The sequence below is a fragment of the Meleagris gallopavo genome, chromosome 1, assembly GCF_000146605.3.
Source record: "Meleagris gallopavo isolate NT-WF06-2002-E0010 breed Aviagen turkey brand Nicholas breeding stock chromosome 1, Turkey_5.1, whole genome shotgun sequence".
Classification (NCBI taxonomy): domain Eukaryota; kingdom Metazoa; phylum Chordata; class Aves; order Galliformes; family Phasianidae; genus Meleagris; species Meleagris gallopavo.
Genome location: NC_015011.2, coordinates 35,792,160 through 35,819,013, shown reverse-complemented (window position 1 = coordinate 35,819,013; position 26,854 = coordinate 35,792,160). Strand labels below are relative to the sequence as shown.

The 26,854-nt window shown below is 39.8% G+C and overlaps 1 protein-coding gene across 1 annotated transcript in view; it reads left to right on the top strand.

The window, feature by feature from the left end:
- The window catches only part of ZFC3H1 (zinc finger C3H1-type containing), a 38,634-nt gene extending 27,514 nt beyond the window's left edge, over positions 1-11,120 (top strand). Inside the window, 12 exon segments of the mRNA XM_019611268.2 lie at positions 1,188-1,425; positions 2,597-2,702; positions 2,781-2,979; positions 3,442-3,536; positions 4,481-4,591; positions 4,984-5,088; positions 5,174-5,339; positions 6,043-6,143; positions 7,286-7,387; positions 7,975-8,014; positions 10,086-10,148; positions 10,274-11,120. Of these exon segments, the coding sequence (XP_019466813.1) occupies positions 1,188-1,425; positions 2,597-2,702; positions 2,781-2,979; positions 3,442-3,536; positions 4,481-4,591; positions 4,984-5,088; positions 5,174-5,339; positions 6,043-6,143; positions 7,286-7,387; positions 7,975-8,014; positions 10,086-10,148; positions 10,274-10,411 (1,464 nt within the window). The 3' untranslated portion in view covers positions 10,412-11,120.
- The last annotated feature ends 15,734 nt before the right edge of the window (positions 11,121-26,854 follow it).

Here is a 26,854-nt window from a genome sequence, read left to right as displayed (position 1 = left end):
ACTATAAAAAAAAAAAAAAGCTCAGGCTTTTATTATTGCTTAAAGAGAATTCAGGTTGCTGTTGCTGACTCATAGCCCACAAACTGGGAATGAAGGTGAGCATGAGTCCTGAAAGTTGGAGCTGTGGTAATTTCAACCACGAGGTTTTCATTCCTGCCAGCAGGGGGCATTTATTGCTTGCTATATCTTAAAACAATTTTCTTGGTTGTTTTAAGGCTGTTAATGTTTTATTCTAGCTCAGTTTTAAATAGAAAATTATAATGCTTTGTTGACTTACTCCAACAGCTATTCTGAAGGCAGTAGTACTGATAGTTTGGTTTGTGTTGTGCTGTGAAATGGAAGTCTAGAGTACATGAGGCGAGAACGTGGATTGGTTTCTCTTACCTTTACTCAGAGTATTACACCAAAGCACTTTTTTGTGGTTGTGCACCTGTAATGTGTCACTGAAAAAGACTATAGTGAGGGGGAATTACTTAACCTTATTTAATAAGAAAAAAATTCTAGGTAAAAATACTGCTTGAAATGGAGTGGTAATACTTCTCTTTAGAAACTCGAAAGAAAACTTTCTAAAATATTTTGAGGAGTGGATAAACGAAATGTTGTTGAAACTTCAGTTTTCACCTCTTACTCAAGAAATACTTTGAATTTTGCCTAAATTTTCAGATATTTTTATTTCCTTTGTAAGTGCATTCTTTGTACTCCATTCTTCCAGAAAAAAAGGTTGGCATACCTTTAACCATGACATTCTGTTCTGTTTCAGGAGCAGCTGTGTTTAAATTTTCTCATTGCTTGCTCTAATGATTTTATTTCAGATCTCGCAGTATAACTGCGTTGTTTTAGTTTTGCATGTGATTGTTCAAAAAAGTATATTGGAAATATTAGTGAGAAGCAGAGTACTGCTTGAAAATGCATTGGGAGATGCAATGTTTCAAAATCATTCTTTGCAACAGAAAAACCTTCAGCAATTTTTCTGAAACAATTAGTAGAAATTACATATAGTTGTGTATTTCTTGAATGTAGTCGCACACTCACTAAGTCAAATTTAATCTTGATTGGGCATGAATTATTTCCTGTTCTCCATAGGAAAGATTTGGAACATTAGAACTTTTCCTGTTTCCTTTCCTCATTCTTATACCTAAAAGATTATATGGTTAAAACATACAATGTATTTCTTCTAACCTTTACAGAATGCTTTAAAATCAGCAAATGAAAAGATAATATCAGAACGCCTGACTTTAAGTGACCGTTGCTTGGCTTGGCTGTCTTACATACATTTAATTGAATTCAACATTCTCCCAGTCAAGTTCTATGATCCAGCTAACGTCGGTCCCTCAAGGATAATGAACAAAGAGCCATTTCTAATACCGTGGCAAGCAGTTCAAGATGTGAAGACTGATCCTGATACACTGTTAGCTATGTTTGAAGGTGAGATTAAGGGAGTAAACTGCTCAATACATTACTCACTTCTTTACAGTTGAAAAAATATTATGCAACTTCTGAAATTTCATTGGTGGTGTGATATTGCTGCTATGTTAAACCACTGGGATTAAATCCAGCACATATTTCATCTTGATTTGAACAGAAGAATAAGGAAACTCCATGGTTTGGATAGTTAATACCCGCACTTTTTCATCTGGTTGAAAGCTGTAGCTTTTCTTCTTTGAACTATGATATTCTAGCAAGATAGGGAACAGTAGCTTGTGACAGTACTCCATTACTTCTTTTTGTAGATTTTAAAAAAGCCAGACTTCTGTGCTCATTACCCCTCTATCTCCCCCATCCCTAGTGGGGCATATCAGTTGGAAAGCTATGTTACTGAAAGATTATTATGCTTCCTTAGAAGATGCAGAGCAAAGCCTCTGTTTGTCTTCATTTGGAGTTTAAATAAACAGAGTAATTTTTTGAAAGAAGTATAATGAAGATACCAGAAGAAATTAAATTGACTTAGGCACTGCCAGGCACTGACTTCACAGTGGTGTTGTTTGAATGTCAGTATTTGGTGTGTTAGCTTCACTAATATTGAACTGTTGTGGAGTCTAAGTATGCTGCAGATGATAATATGGTGTGCAAGTAAATATTCAAGCATAATCTTTGTAGATAGTCCTCCTGTAGGAGTGGAGGTAGTCTAGCCATGATAATGTGTTGTTAGTATTGGAATTTAGTAACTTTGTTTTTCTTAACATAAAAAAATTTACCCATGTTAGTTCTTGCCTCAATAGAACTGATTTCAGCAGCTATACTGGAATTACTGCTGTATAATTCTAAGTAGGTGATATACTGTCAGCTTGAATAGTTCATTCGTAGGATGTTTCCTATTCTATTTGAGTTTTTGTTGTTTTTAAATGAACAAGGGATGAAACTCCTGAAAGACTTTTTTTTCATTCTTATCCTCATTGTGATGTGTTAATGAAAAAAACCTGAACTTTTCCAACAATAGTCATCTTCCTGTTTTTAACAACTCATGAGCATTGCTGAGAGCTTCCCATACTTTTGTAATTTTGTGATTAAGGAATAATTTTTGTGATGTTAAAGCTTTAAGTAACACTTGACATTACTTAAGGTCTAAGGTCTTAACTCTAATATTTTTGTTTTGAAGATGCAGTCAAAACATGTACTGATGAAAGCCTTGAGGCTGACAAAAGAATAGCTGTATGCTTTCCTCTCTATAGGAACATGATAGCTTTACTGAAGCTTCTTGAAAGGTAAGATGTTTCCAGACACTTCCAGTTAGGATTGCTCAACTCTACTTTTTAAAACATAACCTTTATCTTTTACTTTAGGTGGGAGTCTGCAGCAGAACTTTGTAGATCTTTATTGGAGCTCTGCCCTAACAACTGTCTGCTCTTGGAGAGTTTGGCCACCTTATATTTGCAGATGGAGCAGAGTGAAAGTGCCTATGGAGTGTGGATTGGAGCGTTTGAGAAGAGTCCTCAGAATGCAGAAATTTTTTATCAGTTGTGTAAATTTCTTATTTCACAGGTAATACCCTACCCTGAAACTGTCTCTGTTGGCCTGCTGGCTTTATAAAAGTTTTGGGGGTTCTATGTCATTTCAAACACTTAATCTTCATGATATTTTTGTAATGTCTTGTTCTTCTTTATATGAATTTAATATAGAACTGCCACGATTAATGACAAGATTTAATGTAACCAAAGGAATTGTATGCATGGATAAACTTACACCTCAAACTGTTTGTTCTAATCCAGTGTTAGTATCCTTATGAAAGAATAATAGACAGTAATAGTAAAGTCCTGTAAGAAGTTTTTATTTTTTTCCTTCTACTTGCCTACTGACTTAATTAAACATTATTTTTGAGAGATTGAAGCAAAGGGGTATTACAGAGATAGACGGCACTTAAAATTTATTATGCTTAAATTTTTCTTATCAGCTTCAGGTTTGTCTGATTTAATTTTTTTAATTTAAAAAACCAACAAAAAACAGGAAAGGTCAGGCAGTGTTCTTCCACTGTTGCAAGATTTTGTGGCAGCTTTCTTTGAGAATACCTACCAACAGCATGATTCCATGGATCTCTTAAGGTATGTTTATGATATTTTCTGTGCAAGTGTTGGTAATACTGACATTTTCTTGAAAAGCAGGACAGCCTGTAATTCTTTTACTTTTAGCTTGGCAAACCTTAGTAAAACTTCAGTGAATTATGCTTTGATATTTTCTAAGGTTTGTGTAAGTTGTTTATGCTTTCATAACTATTTTTTTTCTTATTATTGCAAAGCCATAAGATGAAAAAAGACAAAACAGGCAGCAAGTTATGGGGAAAATGGGCATCAGTCAAATAATGTTGTATCCCTAAGTTGCTTTTTCAAAGCTGGAAGGAAAAAACTTCACACCTTAAACTTGTTATTTAGGGCATTTACAAAAGGCCTCCATCCAGAGCTCTATGCTTTTCATGAACAGACTATTGTTGCTGAAAAAGTGCAGGTTGGTAACAAGTCTGCTGGAACTCCATCTAAAATTTGGGCACCTACTTAACTATAGCAAGCTTGCATACTGAAAACTTCAGGAAGTCTATAAAAGTTACCTGCCTTTGAAGGCTTTCAAAGAAAGAACTTATTTGCTGAAGCTTAAATGTAGATAAGGCCATGAAATGTTTTTATCTCGAAGTTGGGTGTTAAGTTTTTATTCCTGGTTGTGTTTGTTTACATTGAATTTAATATTGGCAGTGCAGTGTAGCTGATGATAGGTAGGTAATTGTATCCTAGGTTTTGATGTATTTTATGGGATAGTTGTGCCAGAGAAAGAAACATTTCTCATGTCCTCAAATAATAGAATAAAATGCTTTCTATATAAAGTTTCTATAATTTTATGGGATACTTTCTTACATCTTTCTGGGCAGCGTTAAACTAAGAACAGCAGTTGCATCTTTTTAATACATCTCCTGAAGTAAGATTCTACACTAAATGTCTGTGTGGGAATCTTCAGAGTAAAGGGATGTTACCATTTATTACCACTTTTTTTCTTTTAGATATCTCTTGAATTTTCCAATGCCGATTGAATTTACAGCACCTCTCTATAAAGAGCATCTTACAGATGACATTGTAAACCAGCAAATCCCGTATCTTTGGCAGATCTACTGGTGAGGCTTTCTAAAGTATTTCTGAAAAACAGCTAGTGGGTTTGAGTAAATGGGGTTTTCAGTTGCAGAACATTAATCATTTACTCAGGGTGTGTCCCTTCAGGTTTTGTCAGAGCACTCTTAGTATGTAAAAGAATTAATAAGAGATACAAGAATAGAAGACAATTTGAGAGTTGCATTTTAAACGGTATAGATTGTGCTATTCTTTATAAGCAGTTGAGATTTCCCCATTGTAATATTCTCTCTGATAAAATTAGTCCATTATGCATTTGAACCAAAAAACAGTTTTCAGTTTATCTCAGAATTGGAAAGCTTTATTTCTAACCGTTAATTTAGAAGCGTGTGCATTATGTAAATAACATGTAACTTTTTTTAACTTCTAATATACACAGTTTGTGCCAGTCTCTTCATGCAAGTGTTAGTGAAGCACTGGATGCTTATGAAGCAGCTCTTGGTGCAGTGATGCAGCAGGAAATTGTTCAGAACATCTGGCTGGAGTAAGTTGTTAGGGGAGGAAAGTAGTTTAATCTCCGGACTATTCAGTGAAGGCCATCAGAACTATCTTTTTTCCTTTTCTTCCAGTTATCTTGTTTTTATGAATAACAAGGTTGTTGGATCCAGCAACAAAGTTCAAGAATTCAAGGTTTTTACTGACTTAGTGAACAGATGTTTGGTTACGGTCCCCACACGATACCCAATTCCTTTTAGTGCTGCTGATTATTGGACCAATTACGAGTTCCATAACAAGGTAAAAACATTTGCATGGGCGTTTTTTTAATCAAACAAAAAGACTGATATCCTTTTGACAAGTATTTCTTATTGTCAAAATACAGCATTGGTACTATATGTACACTGGCAGCTAGGAATTAATTAAAAAAAAAATCTGAGGAGAGCATAGTGTTCCAAGCGGGAAAGTATCTAGCAGTGACTTCTTGAGTAGAGGATAAGAGAAGCCTAAGTAAGTGACGTGTTTTCATATTGTGTGGATACAGCTCTTAATGGCAAACTGTTCTTTCGTTGTGAAAAGAGAAACTGTAAAGGAGAGAAGAGGTGGTTGAGCAAAAGAGGTCTGCAGAGCTCTAACACTGAAGAATGGAAACAGTATTTAAGCTGTCGGTTTTTATTACAGTGGTTGAGAAACAAAAGAAATAGAATAGTAAGGGAAAGATCAAGGTGAGCACTTCAGTGAGTTTTATTCTGGATCTGTAAATCCTGTGTCCCGTTTTGCTAACACTCAGTGCATTTCTTTTTGCTTACTAAATATGAGCTGGAAGGACTAAAATTTTAGTAGTATTAGCTTCTGTATGAATTGATTTCTGTACCACTGAGGGGATAAGATTTGTGGGTGTTAAATTATTTTGGTCACAAAATTTGTAGTTTACTTCTCCATTATTCTTAGCAAAATTAGATACCTATGAAGCAGATTAATATTTATAATTCAAATTTTACAGGTAGTTTTCTTCTACTTGAGCTGTATTCCAAAATCTCAACATTCCAAAGCTTTGGAAAGGTTTTGTTCTACCATGCCTGCTAATCCTGGACTTGCACTGAGGTATGTAGAAATACATGTAATCAAGGTGAACACTTAGTACAGTTACTACTACTTTGTACATGATTACAAGATGCATGTGATTTGATTTCTACTAGAAGAATGAAACCTCTTCCTCGTACTGCATTTTTTTGAGGTATATTGTGCTTTCTGACATCTTCTCAATCTCTTTCTAGATTTTACAGATTTCTAGTCTATTTAAAGAGTATATAATTACATAGGAACTGTTAATTTATCCATTTTGCACGAGTCAAAATGTCAACATTTCAAGTGTATGGAGAATATTAGTGATATATTAAAATCTTGTGTTTATTATAAGTATAGTTTCAATGTGGAGCAAAATAAAATGGATATACCAGTATATAACAGTGTTACCTTAAGGCTTGGTGCATTATAGTGAAGACAAATCACTTTAGAAAGTGATTTCCAAATCATTTTGGAAAGATCTTATGGGAAACAAAAGCAATTAAAGTCATGCTGACTTTACTGAACAATATTTCAAAACATATTCTACCATATTCTTCATTCTTTCCAGGATTAGAAAACTTGCATCAGTGCATTCGGCTGCTGTGAACTCACAAACATTCTGTTGAATAAGTTTAAGTCCCTGAATGCTTACTGTTTGTCATCAGTAGGGGCTGCTGCGATTTCAAAGCTAGATGTTAAAGAAGCATGTTATTGGCACAGGGAGAGAATATGACGCCTAGCTTTTGGTGTAGGAAGGTGAATGGCTGCATTTTAAACCAAGTTGCAATTCTGTTGAGGTGGAGCTTGTAGCTTCCGTAGACCAAGTTGATACTGTATGAAATGGGTGAGCAGAACTGGCTGCGCAGCAGCTTGTAGTCACACGACTGCAGAAGTAACTTGTCTTCCTTCAAATGAACAGTTGCTAAAAACGAATCTTGTACTGTGCCAAGATCATATTTTCTCTCTGATTTTATACCATGTAGTTACTCTAACGTGCATCTTTTTCTGAAAACATTCTCAGTCAGTACTGTGTGTGATGCTTTGCCTCTTTTTCCTACCTGCAGCTCTTGGTTGAGATTAGGTATGATATATTTTGTATAATGTGTTTTTATCTTTGCATTGCTGTTCTACTTCCAGTGATTAGAGCAGTGTTCCTTTCTCATGAATGCCTTTTACAGACTACTTCTGCGATACTGGGAGGAGAGCAATGTTCAAATTCTGAAACTGCAAGCCAAGATGTTTACATATAATATCCCAACATGCCTGGCCATCTGGAAAATGTAATGCTACAGTCATACATCTGTTTTCATAGATATTACTTTTGTTTATAAGGTTTACATCACAAAGGTAAATCTGAAACATCCTTCAAATTGGGCTTGTGCTGGAAGTCTCTCATTATTTTATTTAAACAGTTACTTTGTTGCAACGGACAAGGTACTGTCATGTCTTTACAGTTACAAGTGAATGGAATTTCCCTCTTGGAGAAGCTTATGTGAATGGATATTATGCAGATAAAGATGAATGATGTGTTTACAAGTTGCCTTTTTTAATTCAACTATTGACTTCTGTCTCCTCCTCTCTACCCTCCCCTTTATATATCGCAATAGCAGTAATCTCCATTATCCAGTGATGCTGAACTGATCTTTTTCTTCACTGTTTGTTCATAATGGGGAACCACTGAAATGTCTTGCTCATGTAAGATTGTTTTTAAAAAATGGCTATTTCTATCTTTCCACCGTAGATTAATATCATTGGAAGTTAGTCAGTTTCTTCACAAGGAATTTGTAGATCCATTCCACATCAGTATGTTGCCGATAATGGCACTTACAATAATTCAAGAATAAATATTTTTGTTTCTTTTTCTCAGAGCCATTGCTGCCGAGTGCTTTCTAATGGGACAAAGAGAAGTAAGTCAATGCACTTTACTAAAATGAATAATTATAAAGTTCTGTAGGTTTGTTTGTTCCTTTGCTTTATGTAAATCAACTGTGCTCTTAAACTCAAGGTTTCTTGATAGTTGAAATATTCTCTGTATAAACACAAGCATTTGCTTCAAGTGAGAAATACCTTCAGCAATTGAAGTAGAAAGGATTATATTTTATATTTCTGAAACTATTTGTATCTTTCTTCTGTTGGGGAGCCTGTATTCTACTTTGTTTTGTTTAACCCGGAGGAGATGACTAGCATTTCAAATACAATAGAGGGATAAAAGGTTTCTTGTGCTGGAAGATGTTAACAACTACTGTTTACAGGAGTTGGAATGGTGGTTCTGCCAAGCAAATGTATGTAGAGAGCTTAAGTAGTGATCTCCCTGAAAGCTATCTGCTTTTTTTTCTCCTAAAATAATGAATTTATTAATATATAGTATTTGTGTGGAGAGTGTTTTTATCCCTCTGTACACAAATAAGTGTTTTTTGGCACAGCAACAGAGTCACTTCTCAGCTCAAACAGAATGGATCTTCCTGGTGGTGTTGCTGTCACCCAAAACATTCTGCTCATGGAAAGATGCTTTGTATTAAAGGGGATCTGGGAGGCCCAGGGTTTGTGACTCACCACTTGGTTGTGGCATTTCTGAGCTACTTCTCTGTGGTTTCACATTATGTGTCATTTTTGTAGAGCCTGCTTCTCAGCACCGTTCTCTTCTGTCAGTAGCTTTTCTTTTAAAACAAAGCTTTAACTGATATATAATAGGTAGCATGGCTACTGTAATATTCAGTTGTGAAGTCTTTTTCCTTTTTTACTGTCTCCTGAGTAGGCAGTTACTTAGTTGATAGCATCAAATACTCCATGGTTGTGTACTCAACCTTAATTCTGTCTCTGTATTGATGATTTTGTGTCATCTGCAATTAGTCACAGATCCCTGCTTCAGTCTTTGTATTAGGAGGACTACATTTTCAGGCACTACATACATACAGTAAGACTGACTTAGAAGGTCACTGCTTTATTTAGTTATACAATTGGAAAACTGTTTCAAAGGAATTCAGAAGAGGGCTCTCAAAGATGAACCAATTAGAAATAAAGCATATGTAAAATGTTGTAGTTGGATTACACCCAGAAGAAATCATATAGCTTTCTTCTGCAACCACCCAACTAACCATGCAATGTGAAGTAAAATCACTTAAACAGGCACACAAAGTGCAGTTATTTGTTTTTATTTTTTAGGGACAGGAGGGTGGAAGAGAGGGGAGAAATGCCCAGTTGGGGATATAGTGAGCACTTTGACAGCTGCACAAACCAGTGACAGTTGCAGATAACTGTGATTTATTGTAAACAAGTAAAAATATTGTTTGAAGAGTGGGTTATGATTCAGATTCTGGATTTCCAGTCCCTGGAAAACTGTCACTCCCTTCAGCAGCTCATTTATAGGATTACTGAGAGAATATACAAATGGTTATGAAAGTTTTAAATGCTAACAAACCCCTTCACCAATTGCAATCTGATTAGGTTGGTACTTGAAATAGCAGTAGTGGAAGGAGGCTTTTGTAGATGTTTGCATTAAACCTTTTTGGTTCTCTTCTTTCCAGATGTAAAATGGTGTAAAAAAAATAAAAACATAAAAAAATAAAAACAAAAACAAAGCAAGGAACAAACAAAAAATAGCCATTTTGTTTTGCTGTTGTTGCAGGCATATAAGCTAAAGCCATGTTAAAGCATAGATAGGTGATAGATGTCATAGGAGAAAACCTAAAAGGTGAAAGGGACAAGGAAAGCTACTTTATTCTCTGAATGTGTTCCATCCTGTGCAATGAACAAGGCAAGAGTCTTGTTGAAGAAAAATAGTTGTCTTTATGTAATTATCTGTGTATATTCAAAGGTCAGAATTAAGGTCAGGTGAACTTGCCTTTTCATTTGGCAGCAACATAATGCTTGAAAAACTGATTTAAAAAAAAAAAGTATTGCATTTGATTTTTGAGCTTTAAATCAATGACTTTGAATGCACAGCATTCTGCTGACTTAATATTTGTTTTTATTTTACAGGTCCATCATTTATATCAGAGAGCTCTTCATAAGTTACCTCTATGTGCAACACTATGGAAAGATGTAATGTTTTCTCCTTATGATTCAGTTTGAGGTTTCCTATAAATTTTCTGCATATCCCATATCCTTAGATGTGGTGATGCTCAAGCTTTGGCTAAATCTTATATCTGCTTCCCCCTCTCTTGCAGCAACTCTTGTTTGAAGCGTCAGGAGGAGGTAAAACTGATAACCTGAGAAAACTAGTATCCAAGTGCCAAGAGGTTGGAGTCAGCCTAGATGAGCTTTTAAGTTTAAACACTTGCAGAACAGAATGCAAGAATCTCTGAACGCTGGGTACAGTCAGCCATAAGTTCTGTTAAATGCCAAAATCAGTTGAATGATTCTTCAGGCTGATCTATGCCTAAGATCTGCATAAGGCAGATGAGTATTGCTGAGCATATCAAGCCTCCAGTCTGCTTTCCACGAAGCTGGAAACAATTAACATGACCCTCCTCTCTGGAAAAATGAACTCCTGTCTGGCCTCGCTTCTGGGCCCTGCCAGATTGTCATAGCATCATGTACGTAAGTATAGTTAATCCAAATGACAGACATTATTTTTTCATGTTTTTCTTTTGTTTTCTGTTTTCTTTGTTTTGCTGTTCCTGATTCACTTGACACTCTCACTGATGCCTGAGAGATCTGTGTTTGGGATTAATTTACTGGGCTGTGTTTACAGTAAAAAGCAAGTAGTCCACTTTGGGTTTTTCCTTTTTTAAACCTTTTTTGAGACTTTTTCATTACAGGATTTAAAACAAAAGCAGCCGCTCTTAAGGAAAGTGTAACTGCCGTGGCCACAAGTATGCTTGTTGCACTTGAAGGCTCTAAGAGGGTTGCTTACTGCCCTTTTCTGCATTGGACTCATGGCAGAGACTATTAAACTTGAAGATTAAAGAAACTATTGCAAATGCCAGTGCATCAGAACCTAAGAGTGGTCAATTATGTGCAATTTTTGTAAAGAAATTTTAATTTATAATAAAGTTTAACAGTTTAAAGAAAGTTGGTGTTGATCTGTTTTGTATTGATACACCCATGTTCCATTAGTTATTTTTGCAGACATTTTCAGTTTCAGTTGATTTTAGAAAAAATATTCTGTTGCTTATATTTTACCCAAAATACAAACACATGTGCTTGCATATTGTGGCTGTAGGATAACTACATATTTCTAGTTGTTTTTTTTTACCCTTGCCTCAGGTACACAGATGTATTTGTCCCATTTTCCTTTCAATAATGTCACATCAGTAATGAAAGTACACTTTACGTTTTTCATTTTCATCTTTAATGAAATGAGACCCTCTTTCCACAGTCCCTGCATACATTGCAGAGGGATAGTACCAACCTACTGAATTTGTCACGGGGCTGTTCACATTGGATTGGCTTTCTGCCTGTTCTTTCATTTGTGCAAAATTACATTAAAAAAAAAAAAAAGATTGCACCTTTTACATAGGTGACTTAATCAGATGCTGTGAAAACAGAGTAAGTGGTCTAAACTGTTTGCAAATAAGGGAAAAGAGGCTTCTGACATTAAAAAAATAATAATAAAAATTAGTAGTTTTCAAAACCTGTATCTGAAGTTACACATGAAGCAGCTCTCTTAAAAGAGAGAAAAGTGGGAAATGCTATTTTTCATGTAAGGGAATGGAGGATGATTACACACATAAATAACAAAGATGTATAGAAAGATTTAAGAATGAATTACTAAATAAGTAAAACTTTAAATACTGAGGTTAAATGGCCAGGTTTTCCTGCAGGCTGCAAAAGTATGCAGTATGAAGAAAGCAGATTCTAGCCCATTCACTGTGGTACAGTAGTACTGATTTCTTCAGACTGCACTTCAGTGGTACAGCTCAGAATGAAGAAGTAGACTATAAACATGCAGTATTTAATAAAAAGCCGCCTTGTCTGGTAAACATGGGCAACATGTGTAAGCCAATGTTGTTTTCCAACTCAACTGATGAAATGTTTACATTTTTCTTCAGCAACACCTAAATTTATGCAGGTTTGTAGCATGATGCCATTTTACCTGTTCTGCTGAATAATGTTGTCAAGGGTTATAGCATTTTAATGCTATCTTGCAAATGCTTTCTTTTACATAGGACTGTTACTTTCTTTTACCTTTCGTATCTTGCTTTACAGTGGATTTATAACAAAAAGCCTAGTTTTGCTTAAAATTTTCATGAAGGAATAATCATAGGTAATAGAACAGGTTGCCTGGAGAGGTTCTGGAGTCTCCTTCTCTGGAGATATTCAAGACCCATCTGGACATCTACCTGTGTGACCTATTGTAGGATGCCTGCTTTAGCAGGAGGGTTGGATTTGATGGTCTCTTGAAGACCCTTCCAACCATGGGCTTCTGTGATTCTGCAGTACTCTACCTAAAGGAGTTCTCACACGGAGATGAAGGGAAAGACAAATGGATGTTCTATCTGCTGCTGGTCTTAATCCATATTGTTTTAATTAAAATATTCCTGGTTACCTTTACCAATATTACCTGTCGCCTTTTGCTACGGTTTATGCTTGATTTGACTGTATCTGGAAGTGCTAACTGCAGTGGGGATTGTTATCTAGAGGCTGAGATGAAGAAGGGAGGGTGGGGATCTCCTCCCTGGAGATCTTCAGAAGTCATCTGGAAGTGGCTGTGGGTGCACTGCTCTGGCAGCCCTGCCTGAACAGAGGGTTAGACAATGTGACCTCCACAGTTTGCTTCCAAACTCAACCATTCTGTGATTGTGACATTTCTGGAGAATGTGTACTTTCACCCCCTTAGTCTAATCACCTCCTCCTGCCCCCTCTTTTCCCTCATTCAAATGGCAAAAAATCGTGGAGTCAGGCCAGCACTCTTTCCTACCATCTCTTGCTGGGACATAGCTGTAAGCAAGTGACCTGCCTTTGGCTAAGGATGTAAATATTTCTTACTTTAGTGCATGCAGCAGTTTACAAACTACCTAGGGGCTTTACAGATTTCTTTAGTGCTTTTGTTGAGGTGTTCTACTGCACACCCTTTATTTTACATAGTACAGAGATTGTGATGGAGTCTTTTTGCCTGGCTTTGTTCTTTGTGAAGATAGCCTGGCCTTCAATGAAAAACATATTTTAATTCTTTTGTTTATGTGACTGACAGAAACAAAACTAAAAAAAAAAACACACCAACACCATGATTCTTTAGATCCAGAAGGCTAAGGATGATTGTTTATCTTTGGTGGTGGTGGAGACCATGCCTCAGATATGTGTGAGTTTTACGCTGGCTTGTTTTCAAAATCCTTCAGGCATATTCCTCGGCACCTGTTCTATTCTGCCCTCAGTGCTCATTGTTTATCAAAGCAGGCTAACTTCTCAAACTGATGATATTCTGGCAAACAGAAAATTCACATCATCTTCAGAGGCACAGAAATGAAAAGAGGGTGGAAGCATCCATCTCCTTCAACTTTCTTGAAAGCATTATGCTGCTTATACAGTCATCATTCTGTGATACAGATCTGTATGTATGCTGTGTCCAGCTGTATGCCTGGATCCAATTCCACAACACTCAAGATTGAGTAGTTGGCTTGCCCATCACTAGATCATTGAGATGTTTTTGCCTACCAGGCTCCAGTGTGGTACCTGCATCTGCCCCTGAGAAGCAGTCAGACCAACAGCCCCTCCTCTGTGACCCTTTGATTGGGCTTCTGTCCTGTGGTCAGTCACTTAGAATTACAAAGCATTAATATTTCTGTACTATTGGAACAAGTAAGTCTGAAACCCAAAGTAATCGTAGAATAGAATCATAGAATCAGCAAGGTTAGAAAAAACCTCCAAGATCAGCCAGTCCAACTGTCTGCATACCACCAATATTTCCCACTAAACCATGTCCCTCAGAATGACATCTACATGTTTCTTGAACACCTCTAGGGTCGGAGGGTGGTGACACTCTGGAACAGGTTAATCAAGGAGGTTGTGGATACCCCATCCCTGAAGACAGTCAAGTCCAGGCTGGATGTGGCTCTGGGCAGCCTGGTCTGTTGGCTGGCGACCCTGCACATAGCAGGGGGGTTGAAACTAGATGTTTGCGGTCCTTTTCAACCCAGGCCGTTCTTTGGTTCTATGAGCGTTGTAGAATTCTGAGATTCTTTCCATGGGACCAATTGGATCAAAAATGTTGTGACAAACATGCACGTGGTCATCTCTTCCCATAAATAATGTTTCTTTGGATTTCAAATATAAGTTTCTCCAATGATGAGTGGCTATTCAAACCAATTGCAAACTCATTTCCATTCTCAGGTTTTATGTTGACTAAGTGTGGTCACATCTCTGCTAGATAACTTTGTGGGAATTGTTCTGGGATCATTTGTATATCTACAGAAAATCATGGAAAGTTTTACTGATGGATTTTGGTGGGATAGGAAGAATGCATGATGTTTAATTTAGGAATACAGACCTTTTAACCAAAACAGCTGAATCAACTGAAAATCAATGGATTGGAGTTCATGGAGTTGCCTTGTCAACTGTATCTCAAAATGCAGCTTACCTTTCAGCACCTAGCTAATAGGAGTCACATATATCCTTGGTGTTAGCAGTCTCAAAAGAAAATAATTCAAAGAACTTTGCTAGATGCTGTGTCATATATTTGCACCTGATAGATTGAAGAGATGGTTTCTAAATGAGTTGAACGTAAGCATCTAAGTCTTGGCAGTATTTGGCTGGAAGGTAGTAATTCTGTGGGTTCTGTATCTAGTGAAAAAAAGGTTGCTCAATATCTGTACCTACTTCATGTATCATACAAGATGTTCCAATTATATCTGAATCCTACAGTGGGAGTGGATTGTAGATGTGGAGGTGCTCCAGGGTAGCTTCGATAGAGTACAAATGAAGATGCAGCAGCAGCAACTTCATAATTTTTCAGCAACATTCAAATCCATTACAAATTTGTAGCAGGTTGCAAAGGCAGTCAGATTGCACACAAGTAGATGGGAACATACATCTTATCTGAAATCAGCAGATGTCCATACACACCCTGCTTTTTCACCTGAGAGTGCGGGACCATCCTCCCTGTGGGTTTAGGGATGAGAGGAGAGCCGAAGAGGGCTTGTTTCCAGAGTACGTCAGTATCTCATATTAGGGGTTTCTGTTGATCTGAAGAACAGAACAGGAGTGTTATTATATCTGTATCAGCAAGGTGGCTTACTGTTTCCATGTAAAACAAGATCTAAATTTGACCTAAGAGAGGATGTAGCTGTTAACTGCTGTTTTTCTTTCTTTTTTTATTGCCTACTACAATTTGTTGCCCTACCTGAGTAGCAGATAATAACACAGAGCATGGCCTGTGATTGAAAGTTAACCTTGTTAAATTGTTGGCAATGATATATCTGTGTGACTGTTAGCCAATAGGAGCATAAAAACCCATCATAAACTTCGCAGTGCTGCACCTGGGGTACTGGCAGAAGTGACTGAGTGGTAGTAAACATCACTCAGTGAAATGCTTACGAAGACTAAACAGAAGTAAGCCTTTCAGTGTGGGCAGCAGGATCTGATCTGGCAGAAAACATCATAGAAGATGCAATGGTGCTGTTGTAAAATGATTTGGTTCAAAGAGTCTGAGCTGGGGAAAACTGCATGTTTTGAAAAGGAAATGATTTTCAATCTATTTCTCACTCTTATCACACACAGGACATGATGGTTGTAGGTGATCTCCTGTGAAGTGATTCATGAGGAAGCTTTGCTCTCTGAGATGATGGTTGAATTCTACCTTTGCTTTTTATTTCTATGACAAGTGCTGATTTGACTCCCATTTGTGTCCCTTTTAGTCCATTTTCCAACCTGTTCAAGAATGCTGTGTGGCTGAGGAAGAGTGGCTGGGGAGCTTCTATGTACAGGTCTTGAGAACAATGATGAGAACAACACTTGTATTGAGAAGAGCTCATGCAGCATGAATGGAATGGCAAAATAACTGCTCTTACAAGTTTGCATGAAGAAGTTTTTGTTATGATGATGTTGATGTGGTGTGGGAACAGCCCACATGCTCCTGCACAGCCCCCACTCACTGCCATCACATCTGCCTTTCCCACCAACTTTCACCTTTCCCTCTTGAGGTTTCCTTCCCCCTCCACTCTTCCAGTGACAGAACAAAGTTTCATACAGATATGAGGAAGAACTCCTTTACAGTGAGGTGACAGAGCACTGGAACAGGTTGCTCAGAAAGGTTGTGGAGTCCCCTTCTCTGGAGATATACAGAATGCATCTGTATGACCTACTGTGAGGAGCTGCTTTAGCAGTAGGTTGGACTGGATGATTTCCAGAGGACCCTTCTGAACCCCACGGTTCTGTGATTCTGTGATTTTTTTTCTCTTCTGAATGAGATGCTAGCACGCCATTTTCTTCCAGAAGAGGTTGATTAGATTTTGGAAGGAATTCCACTGTTCGGAAGGTCACCACCAGGACCTGCACAGTTCAAATCTCAGGAAAGTCAAGAAAAGCCAAACTTTGTCTAATCTCTTGTTGGAAGAACAGGAAAGAGTGGTGACATATTCCCTGGGGGAATGTCCAGGAGGACTGGCATGTGCACTTGTACACCAACAGCAGAGCAGTTTTGTCTTGGAGAGTAGAAAGTCCCGCTTTTTGTGCTTCCTGGTTGTAAAGCCCCATTATAACCTGAAGGATTGCAGAATAGTGGGGAGACACAAAGATATTGCACCATAAATAACATAAGTGGATATATAATTGCATGAGAGGAGATAATAATACGACCAGTGTAATTCCTCTGGAAGGTAAAAAGTCAATGTTTTTGCCTGAGATCAGCATGTGAGTGGGTCAATGTCTATAAAGTGCCAATGAACACAAAGCCTGTGTTTGTACCGCTTAATTCAGCACAATCCTCCTCGAGTGCTATGTTGAGTCGTTTCTGTAGGCCCTGTGCCAGAGCTTTATCAGATCAACATAGATCAAAGGTTAGGCTTGATTATTATATTTGTTTACCTTTCAGCTTTTTTTTTTTTTCTGTCCAATTCTACTAAGCAGTCCAGAGGCTTTAAGCCATGAAAAGCTTTTGTTGAAACAGAGCAATGAAAACATCTGTTTCATTGTGGCCTCCTCTTGCCCAACATGCTGCTGGGTGGAGAGCAGCGAGGCTCCTGCATTGCTCAGCCTTGGGTTCTACTGTGGTGAGAGTCCTAGGCCACAACTGGGGTGAGTGGCTGCATGGAGAATTGCCTGGAGAAACTTCTTTGAATCAAAAAGCTCCATCCCAATCGCAAAGTGCCTGCTGATGGGCAACTGGATCTCATCCCAAATTTAATTTTGTGTTGGTCAGATCTCAGGGAAATTAGATACTGGAGTGCCTGGAAAACTTCCAAGAAAAGGGAGAAATCCACCTAGCTGTCTGGAACACAGTGCTTCCAGACCTGCCATGAACACTGATGGGCAAACTCTGAACCTGGACTCAATCAGTCTAGAGCATTAGATTTGTGCCAGAAACTCCATAAACACTGGTTGGATCAATGATATTGGGCAGGATATGGGCTCAAGCATAGACAAACCAACACGCTGCTAACAGACTCCTCAGCATGGTTTTAGCCCAACCAGTACTTGTCCTGCTATTTGGTGAATTGATGTGGACCAGACAATGCTTTTCATATGTTTTATGGTCAAGACCACTCTATTTAGAAGAGAAGAAAGACTGGAGGGAGCATGAGCACATGGGCCTGAATTATGGACTGAGGGCAGAGGATAGCTCTGTTCCACTGAATTCACAGCACAGGCCTGTGTGCCTAGAGACACGCACCAGGCCATGTGCTCTGGAGAGCACAGCCAGCTGGAGCCAGAGCCTGCTGGCTTCTCGCTGCATGGAACTGGGGTGCTGGTGGCCCTGAGTGTCCCAAGTGCTTCAGACAGGGCCCCAACGCCTCTGCCTGGGGACAGCAAGCTGGACTTCTGGCCTCATCTCCCACATGGGACTCCACAGTGCTCCATTCATTACTTTTCCCTCGGGTCCTCCAAGCCAGCACAAAATGTTGGCCTCATGGCTGCAGTGAATAAGAACAAGTAAATAATTATGCAGGGTAAAGAAGGATGCTCACTTAGCAAAGCGATTATATTTTTATATGGCTTTATGGATACAGTGATGGTGATGGTTATTAAGACCCCAGCTTGTACGAACAGTCAAATGCAAACAGACTGAGAGACATTTCCAGGACGTTTTTGAAGAGTGTAAGTCTCTTCTTGTGTCCCTGCTGTAATGCCCTGCCTGCAAGGCTTCTGGATTTGGGCTGTGCAATTAGGCTCAGAGGCAGGCAGGAGCATGCACTGAAGTGAGCTGCAGTACTGGCTGTTTTCTTGGCTTTCCTTCTGAATGTCCCAACTGCTCTAAGATTTTGAAATCAAGAGCTGTAACACTCCAGCAGGTTCAGAACACTGCTGCCCAGATCTCCAGCCTTCCAAGCACTCAGGGTTTACAGCTTATTTTTTCAGATAGCTGAAGCAAACATGCACATGATTTTTAATGTACTTTTTAATAGAATGATGAATGAAAAGATTTGGAAAAAAATATTCCCAGGGGACTTCATTTTCTCAGTTTCATGACCACTTTTCTGCACAGACCTCAGAGTCCCCTATGCATGATTTCCCATTCCCCACATTCACCCTTTTTCTCAGACTTGTGTGATAGGGCTCTGTTTTCTGTGCCCTTGGCTTTCCTGCCATCATTTTGCCCAGAGCGACTGATGAGATGCTTTTCTCCAATGATGTTAGTGCCCTTTGATCAGCGTTATCACTTGATCTCTTCACTGATTACTTCCTTTCTGCAGGTTGGAGTGCTTTACCGTGAGTGGCATCCATCTTGCTAATCAAGGATGCTGTATTTCAGATGGAAAACCACCGAAGCCTATGAGGATCACATTGCTATCCTGTTCCTGTCTCCTTCATCACCAAAGCAGAAGAGTCTGGGAGTTCCCCTCTGCCAGAATTCCCCAAATCTACATAGGCAGTCTCCTCAAACTTCCCTTCTGCAGTTTCTGGATGAGGGGCAACTCACTGAACCAGAACCTGGGAAGGTGAATGGTAGATGTTTCGCAACAGTGTGTGTAGGCATAGTGGCACAGGTTGTGGGGCCAAACAAGGTTTCTTCAGCTGGCCTCGTCTGTCTCTGGCCTCAGGTCTGTATCCCTAATGGGAGAGACAATGTCACTGCACTGCAAGACAGAGCAAGACGTTGGGGTTTCTGCTGGGATGTCTGGGAACACTCTCTTAACAAGTGTCTTCCTCTGTCTGTCATCTACCATACAGTCCTGCTTCTGGTCATGCTACACCCTCCAGTCCCTTGGGGCCAACCTTTCCCGGAACACTCTCTCATGACTCCCTTGTGAATAAGGCCAGGCACATTCCTGCTACCTTGTTAAAAGATCCATGACATAGTTATCTACAAGCTTGTTCACATTAAAAGAAATTATTAGGTTTTTAAAAGCTGATGGCTTAATTTTCAGCATGGCTCCCTCTTCAGAATCCCTTAATGGCTGGTTAATATCACATTGGCAGCCAAAACTTCTGAGTCATAAATGTGAAAGTTCTAAATTTTTTCCTTATGACAGAAATATTTGGGGTAGAAAATCTGAATGACACGAAAGAGAAATTTGCCAGGGAGCTCTAAGAGGGGAAATAGAGCTGAACAATCTTTTTCTAATTATCCTAATGGAGTGCCATTATCAGGAATTCTCCATGTTCCATTGGGAAAGAAAGTTATGTTAATAGAGAACAAAGATATTTGATCCTTCATAGATCAAAGCACTTTTATGATGGTGCTCTCATTATGAAAGGCCCTTGGTGTAAGAATTATACTTTCTGGACAATGGCACTATTGTTTATCACTTATTTACCTTTAAAAAAAAGATCAGACCTAGGGTATCCATTTATGAGGTCCCAGGCTTGATGTGAAATTCTTCGCTCTGCCATAAAGCAACAACTTTTAAGTCTGTGATGTTCACTGCCTACAAACGTGAGAAGTTCCACTGTGCAGAAAGGAGTATTTGGTGCAGAAATAGAAGCTTGCTGAAAAGCACTAAAGTGCAGAAGGTTCTCACAAAGCCTCTGCATTCCACACTGGAAGAGCCTGTGGGCTTTCTCACCCATTTTTCCCATCTGTTTGTGCTGACTTATGCTGAGAGCTTAGCACTGAGCTCTCAGCAATATTTTTCCCTCTGTCTTTATACAGCACTTAGAGCAGAGGGATGTGTTCCATGTCCAAAGCTCCTGAGTGCTCTCCTGGCACAGCTAATAATGTACGTAGAGAACGATCAATACTGTGAACAGTTCACTTAAGGCTTACAAAATGGATTTCTTAGAGCTGTAAATCCCTCCAAGAAGGTAACAAGGATTTAAAGACTTGGAAAGTCCTACCTACACCAGCAGCGTTGTGTAGAACTCAATGTCAGGAGTATGGGGAATGGAGAGAGAATGTTTTACAAAAAAAAGCACCTGTCGTCTGTTGTTGGTGGAAAAGGAATACTCAGACACAGATCTAAATTATGAATGCTGGTAATTTGTTGAACCCTGTATAGAGTCACAGAATCACCAAGGTTGGAAAAGACCTCAAAGATTATTCAGTCCAGTCGTCCACCTATCACCAATATTTCCCCAGTAAACCGTGTCCCTCAGTACAACATCTAAATGTTTTTTGAACAAAAATAAACACACTGTGAAGTGTGTCAGTTCCATACAAGCCCATACACTGAGTCCTATTCAAATGAACAGAAGGAAAATATTTGAGTTTTGAACAGCTCGTAACACCCGATGAACCCAACAAACCACAGTGATTTATTGTTTTGTTTGTTTTCTACTGATGGTTGTGGTAAAGCTGAAGCATTTTTAAGGAATTTCTCATTTCAAGTATTTCTGTATTGAGTATTTATATTCTTTCTGATGCCCTGCCAATACCTGTGGATAAACATACCTCTCTGCGTTTAAGGCCAGAGATCTTTCTCTCCCCAGCAAAACCAGTGGAGTATTGTCAGTGCTCTTTTGTGCCTGGTGTGAATGCACACATGCAACTGCTCTTGCCATTTCACTTTCTCTTTGCTGCTTTTGGGAATGAAGCCCTTTATGACTATGAGATTTTTAACTGCTTTTGCTTCATTTTCTGCAAGAGTTATCTTTTCTTCTTTTTCTTCCAAGAATCGAATGTCACCTTCCAACCTATATATAGCACCTCTGTCTTTGCCTTCTTAGAGTTGGGGCCAATATTACTTACAGAATCACAGAATGGTTTAGGTTGGAAGGGGCCCAATTCCCACTCCCCTCCTGTGGGCTAGTTGCCACTGACCAGCTCAGGCTGCCCGGGGACCCATCCAACCTGGCCTTGAGCAACTCTGGGGATGGGGCACCCACAGCTTCTCTGGACGGCCTGTGCCAGTGCCTTATTGCACTCTGAGTAAAGAATTTCCTTCTAAAATCTAACCTAAATCTCCCCTCTTCTAGTTTAAGACCATTCCCCATTGTCCTATCACTGCCAGAACATGTAAAAAGTCGGTCTCTCTCCTGTTCATCAGTTCCTTTCAAGTACTGGAAGGCCCCAGTGAGGTCCCCCCAGAGTGCCTGTGGTACTTTCAGCCCAGAGCGAGGAGGGCTGGTGACTTCCAGTGGCACAGCTTCTCATTCAGGAGCAGAAAGGTTGCACCCAGCCCAGGGGTGGCACTGTGAGGATTGGATGTTTCATCACCATGCTCTGCTCAGACAACAGCCCCCAACTGCAGCGTGGGGCTGCAAAGCCAAAGCATGTTCTCTGAAGCATTCTCCGAAATAACACTTCCCTGACTTGCAGTCTCCACTTTCCTAAGGTAATCCCATGAACTTTCTGACCCTTGGTGACATTACAGTATTTCCAGTCTATTCTGACTTCACCTCCTGGCCAATTATTACAGTGAAATGGTGTTTTCCTCTAGCAGAGCATACTGCCTCTTTGTCTTTTTGATACGGAGTACGCTTCAGCTCTGCTGCAGGTGTTCCTAGGTGTGCTTCCACCTCATGCATGTTATTGCCTTATATCACCCCAGCGAGAATGTCGCTGTCCCTCAGACACAAAGAGCTCCCTCTCAGTGTCTCAGGGCTGGTGCTGTTAGCAGGACGCGTCCTTGGAATGGAGCCAGCTGTGGTCACAGCTGCAAGGCCAGAGAAGTGCTGGGCTCTCTGCTCACAGCCCACGAGGACAGCAAGGACCTGGGAGAGCTCTGAGGCGAGGGGAAGGAGGCTGGTCGAGGGCAGGGAGTTTGTGCCTTCTGTGTAGGTCTTCCACCTCTGTCAGCAAAGAGAAGGCACTGAGGGACATGATTAGTGGGAATGGTGATGCTGGGCTGATGGTGGGACTAGATGATCTTAGAGGTCTTTTCCAAGCTTAATGATTCTATGACTGTATGATTCATTTAATCAAATCAAGTAATTATCTTCTCACTTGAGGAATTAAGATGCTGATGGCTGGCTCTTCCAGTTGGTTTGCCACAGTTTAGATATCCCCTGATCAATCTCTCTGGTGTACTCCCTGGAGTAGTAATTTTGGCTCCTCTTGTTTGCTGACCAATGACCGTGTTCAGGAAAGGAAGAGCTGAGGCACTTGTTACCACTGCAGACTTCAGATCAATTTCAGATCCCAGAATTCGTTCCTTGAGTACATGAAACCTTCTGGATTTCGCATTCATAGCTAACGAGAAAAAGAGACCTGGGAGGATTTCACAATAGGCTGTGTTTCTTCCTACAGGAGAAGACTGGGAGAGCTTCTTCCTCAAGGAAAAAATTTGTTAATTGGAAATGCTGATGATAACTGCAGTGAAATCTATAGATAGAGAGACTGAGTCCTCATTATGCATGGAACAAAATTAATAACTGTAGACACCTGTCAAAACAATGATTACATATCAAGAATGACTCCAGATGAAAAAGGAGATGTTTGAAACTTCCTTCAAGTATTAGTTTTGCAGTCCTGAGACTTTCAAAGCCAGTTGAAAACCCCTGATATGTGCCTGCATAATACTAAGTGGAAGTCTTTAGTCCCACAGATGCACAGTTTTTTTCCCTTTGCTAGTGAAGGCATTTCTTTTTTGCTTGACAAGTGGAAAATGTTGCCACCTGTGAAAAGATTGAATGGGGATTCTGAGTGGACTCTTTGTCTGTGACTGAGTTTTTTAGAATTCCTGGCTATGGGCCAGCTCTCAAGAGGAATATTCCTAATGTTTGTTTTTAACTATAGCTGAGATTGGATCCTTAGATAATTTTATCAATGCCACAACAAATTGTTTTATGGAAGGAATATACTCATGTTTCCTTTGTCTCTAGACTCACTGGAGCAGAAATCTGTAATTCTCATTATGTTAACAAGATGTTCTTAATGCTGATACTGGCTTTCCTTTCCAGCATGTTTGTGTTAGGTACAAAGAGATGGAACTCCTTCTTTACTTATTTATTAGCATGAGTAAATCTGCATTCTTCTCTAAAAATTCAAGTCTCTTAGAGCTAGGATTCTGTTCTAGCAAAGACAGATATGTGTTGAATCAATTTCCTGAGCTTAGTTTCGATAATACATAATAGCATCCCATTTCTTTTAACAATAACATTGTTGGAGAGTGATAAGTTCATCCCTTGCAGAATTATTATTGGCACATTACTGAAAGAGAACACGGGTTGATTATGGGGGTTGGTGGAGATACTGTTCCAATACTTTGCTGGTAGAAGGGCGCAGCTTTTCTGGAGACTGAGGGCTGTGTTCTCGTGCAGCACCTGAGCCTTTGTGCAATTATTATGCCCCACAGGTCTGCAAAAGATTTCCAAACAACGTTGTTGCTTCTGTGATCCTAGTTCAGATCTGCCATTGTTAGCCTTCCTGTATTCATGTTCCTACTCCTTTATCTCTGCTTTTGTGACTTCCAGTGCTTTCCTGGAGGATGCACGCTAATTTTGCTACAAAACAATTTAAGATTTTCCTTATGTGGTTGACTAATGAGGTTTTCAGCAAGTCTTTAACTTTCATACAGTGACCTAAACTGATGAGAGAGAAATGCCTGATAATGAGATTATTGTTGTGGCAGTGTTTCATTCAACAGCCAGAGGAAATAACTGGTGCCCAATACTGGAATTCCTATTACAGAGGCTACAAATAGGAGACAGTTTGACTTGCTGGCTTCTATATGCAGGTCAGTGGGCCAAAATGTGAGCCTGGAGCAGAAGCAGCAAGGACTGCACAAAGAGTGGGCCTAAATTTGAGACTAAGAACAACTACAAGGTTACCAAAAGCTGTTATCCGGGCTTCTCCTCCACTAAAAGTTAAGCGTGGCCTTTACCCATTTCTGCTTTTTTTGTAGGTGCTGCAAGTGGAAGCATCTACACTATGTACTTCACTCATAAAAGAGAAGCAGGAATATATTTATTGATATAATATGATGTAGTGATTTAACAGCAACTTAGCAAGATTTGAGATGGCTGGATACACTTGTCTATTTACTACGTAGAGGGGAGTTAAACACACACACATAGAGGAGCCCCTCCTCTTGAGTCACGAAGTTCAGAATGGACCCCCTTGCTTCCTAAACTTCTTGAGCTGCAGAGGTAAGGAGCCCAGTTGTGGTTGGATCTGCCCTTAATCCAAAAGTTGGTCAATGGTTTGTGTATAAGGGACCATATGTGCACAATCTATCTATGTGCACAACAATCTTAGCAAAGCTAACAAAGCTTAAACAGTCAGTCACTTGCTGAGAATCTTTATTGGCATGGTGCCTTGATGTCAAGATGTAAGGGATCTCTGTGCAGGCATGACCATGAGAGGTGCTCCTGCTCGAGGGTAGATCCTGTCATCCAGCTCACTGCCATGCAGGAGAGCTGAAGGGGCTCTTGGGCTGCTTGCTGTTCATGGTGTAAAACAATTGACTTAATCATAGGTAGTTTTTACGAGCATTCTCAATGGGCCTTTGGCTGTTGAACCAGGTATCAACTGTTTCAGTTTGAGACAGATTTGTGGTCATTCATCTTAATGAGAGTGTTACCAGTAGTGTTGCTCATTGTCTTTCTCTGCAAGGTCTCATGTGGAAGACCAAGCCAAAGAAGGAAGTTGGGAGAAAGAAGGGGAGGAGGGAGCACACTGTCATAGCAGATGATCCCATCTTCTTTATGGCTTTTACTTGTGTGTTTGACTAGTTCTTCTTTGGCCAAATTTTTATCTTCCCTGAGGACTTTCTGAGTTCCTAAGTAACACTTGGCACTGGATCCAGTGTGCCATAGGGAAAAGGTGGCATGCTCTACCTGCTACCTAAATAACTCGTCACCTGAGACTGTGGTAAGCTCTCCTTCAGCTGTTATTGGTGGTGACACTTCTGAGGCACAAGTGTTTGAAGGCAGAAGTCACCCGTGCTCATGTGTACTTACAGATTACCAGAAAACTGAAGCTGACCACAGGCCCTACTGCTCGCTGTTTGACAAATAAGTCAAATAGGTCCATCTTCCATGTTCCAGAACATACAACGCTGACTTCTTTTTCCACTGTCCACCAAAAGTTTCATCAAACCATCCCATTCTTCCTCCATGGTTTCTGTCTCTCAGAGGAGAGAGTGTGATCATGATGCAGTGTTTCCTTCCTCAAATAGCACACCTTTCTTCTCCCACACGGTCCCCAGCTCTGATACTGCCTGGAGCACATAAGTGCATGTGAAAAACTCTTCACTGTCTCCTCAGCCATCACACTGTTCTCATCTTTTATATTAATTCTGAGCTCTTCATCCATCACAAAACTCTACTATTGTTAACATTCCATCAAATTCTGCTCCTGTTTGCCTCTTGTAACTTAAAGCCCACTTTGCTCCCTGAGTTGTGCACTCTCTTGTGCTCTGCCATGTGACTGATTTTTCCTCCTGTGGGTAATTAATGCCCTCTCATCACCACTCACTGCTGGTTCTGCCCCATCTTAACACGAGTGTCCCCAAACTCATCCATCAGAATTGCTTATTTTACTGGCCTTTCTGTCTGGATGACCCCATAAACTCTGACTTTCTTATTTATTCTGAGAACCTGTGCACTCCGTTCTAAAATCTACCTGCAACTGAAATAGTTTTAATTTTATTTTTTGTCTTTGTAGTTTTTTACTTCCCATGTGGACTGAATTCCTGTCTGAATGGTTGTTTGCTTTCCCAGTGTTTGTACATCATTGGTGCATTATCTCTTTCAGGTTCTTCCCAGAAAGGACCCACACTCACAATCTCTGAAAAAATAAGCACGTAGCACTGTTCTGACTATAGTCCCTTCCAACAAGAATGCATCTGCCACCACCTTTTCTTGATACCTAAAGGATGACTTGAGCCTTCAGCTTCTGGACTTTAGGAGAGCCAACTTCGATCTCTTCCGGGACCTACTTGGAGCTATCCCGTGGGCTCGGGTGTTAGAAGGTAAGGGGGCCTCTGAGAGCTGGTCAGCATTTAAACAGCTCTTCTTCCAAGCTCAGGATCGGTGCGTCCCTGTGAGCAAGAAATCGGGAAAAGGTGGCAGGAGACCTTTGTGGATGAGCAAGGAGCTCATGCGCAAGCTCAAAGGAAAGAAGAAGGTCCATGAAATGTGGAAAAAGGGTCTGATCGCTTGGGAAGAATATAGGAATGTAGTCAGGGCCTGCAGGGATGCAACGAGGAAGGCTAAAGCCCGTCTGGAATTGAATCTAGCTAAAGTGATAAAGGATAATAAAAAGGCTTCTTCAAGTATGTTAATAGCAAAAGGAAAACTAGGGAGAATGTGGGCCCCTTACTAAGTGA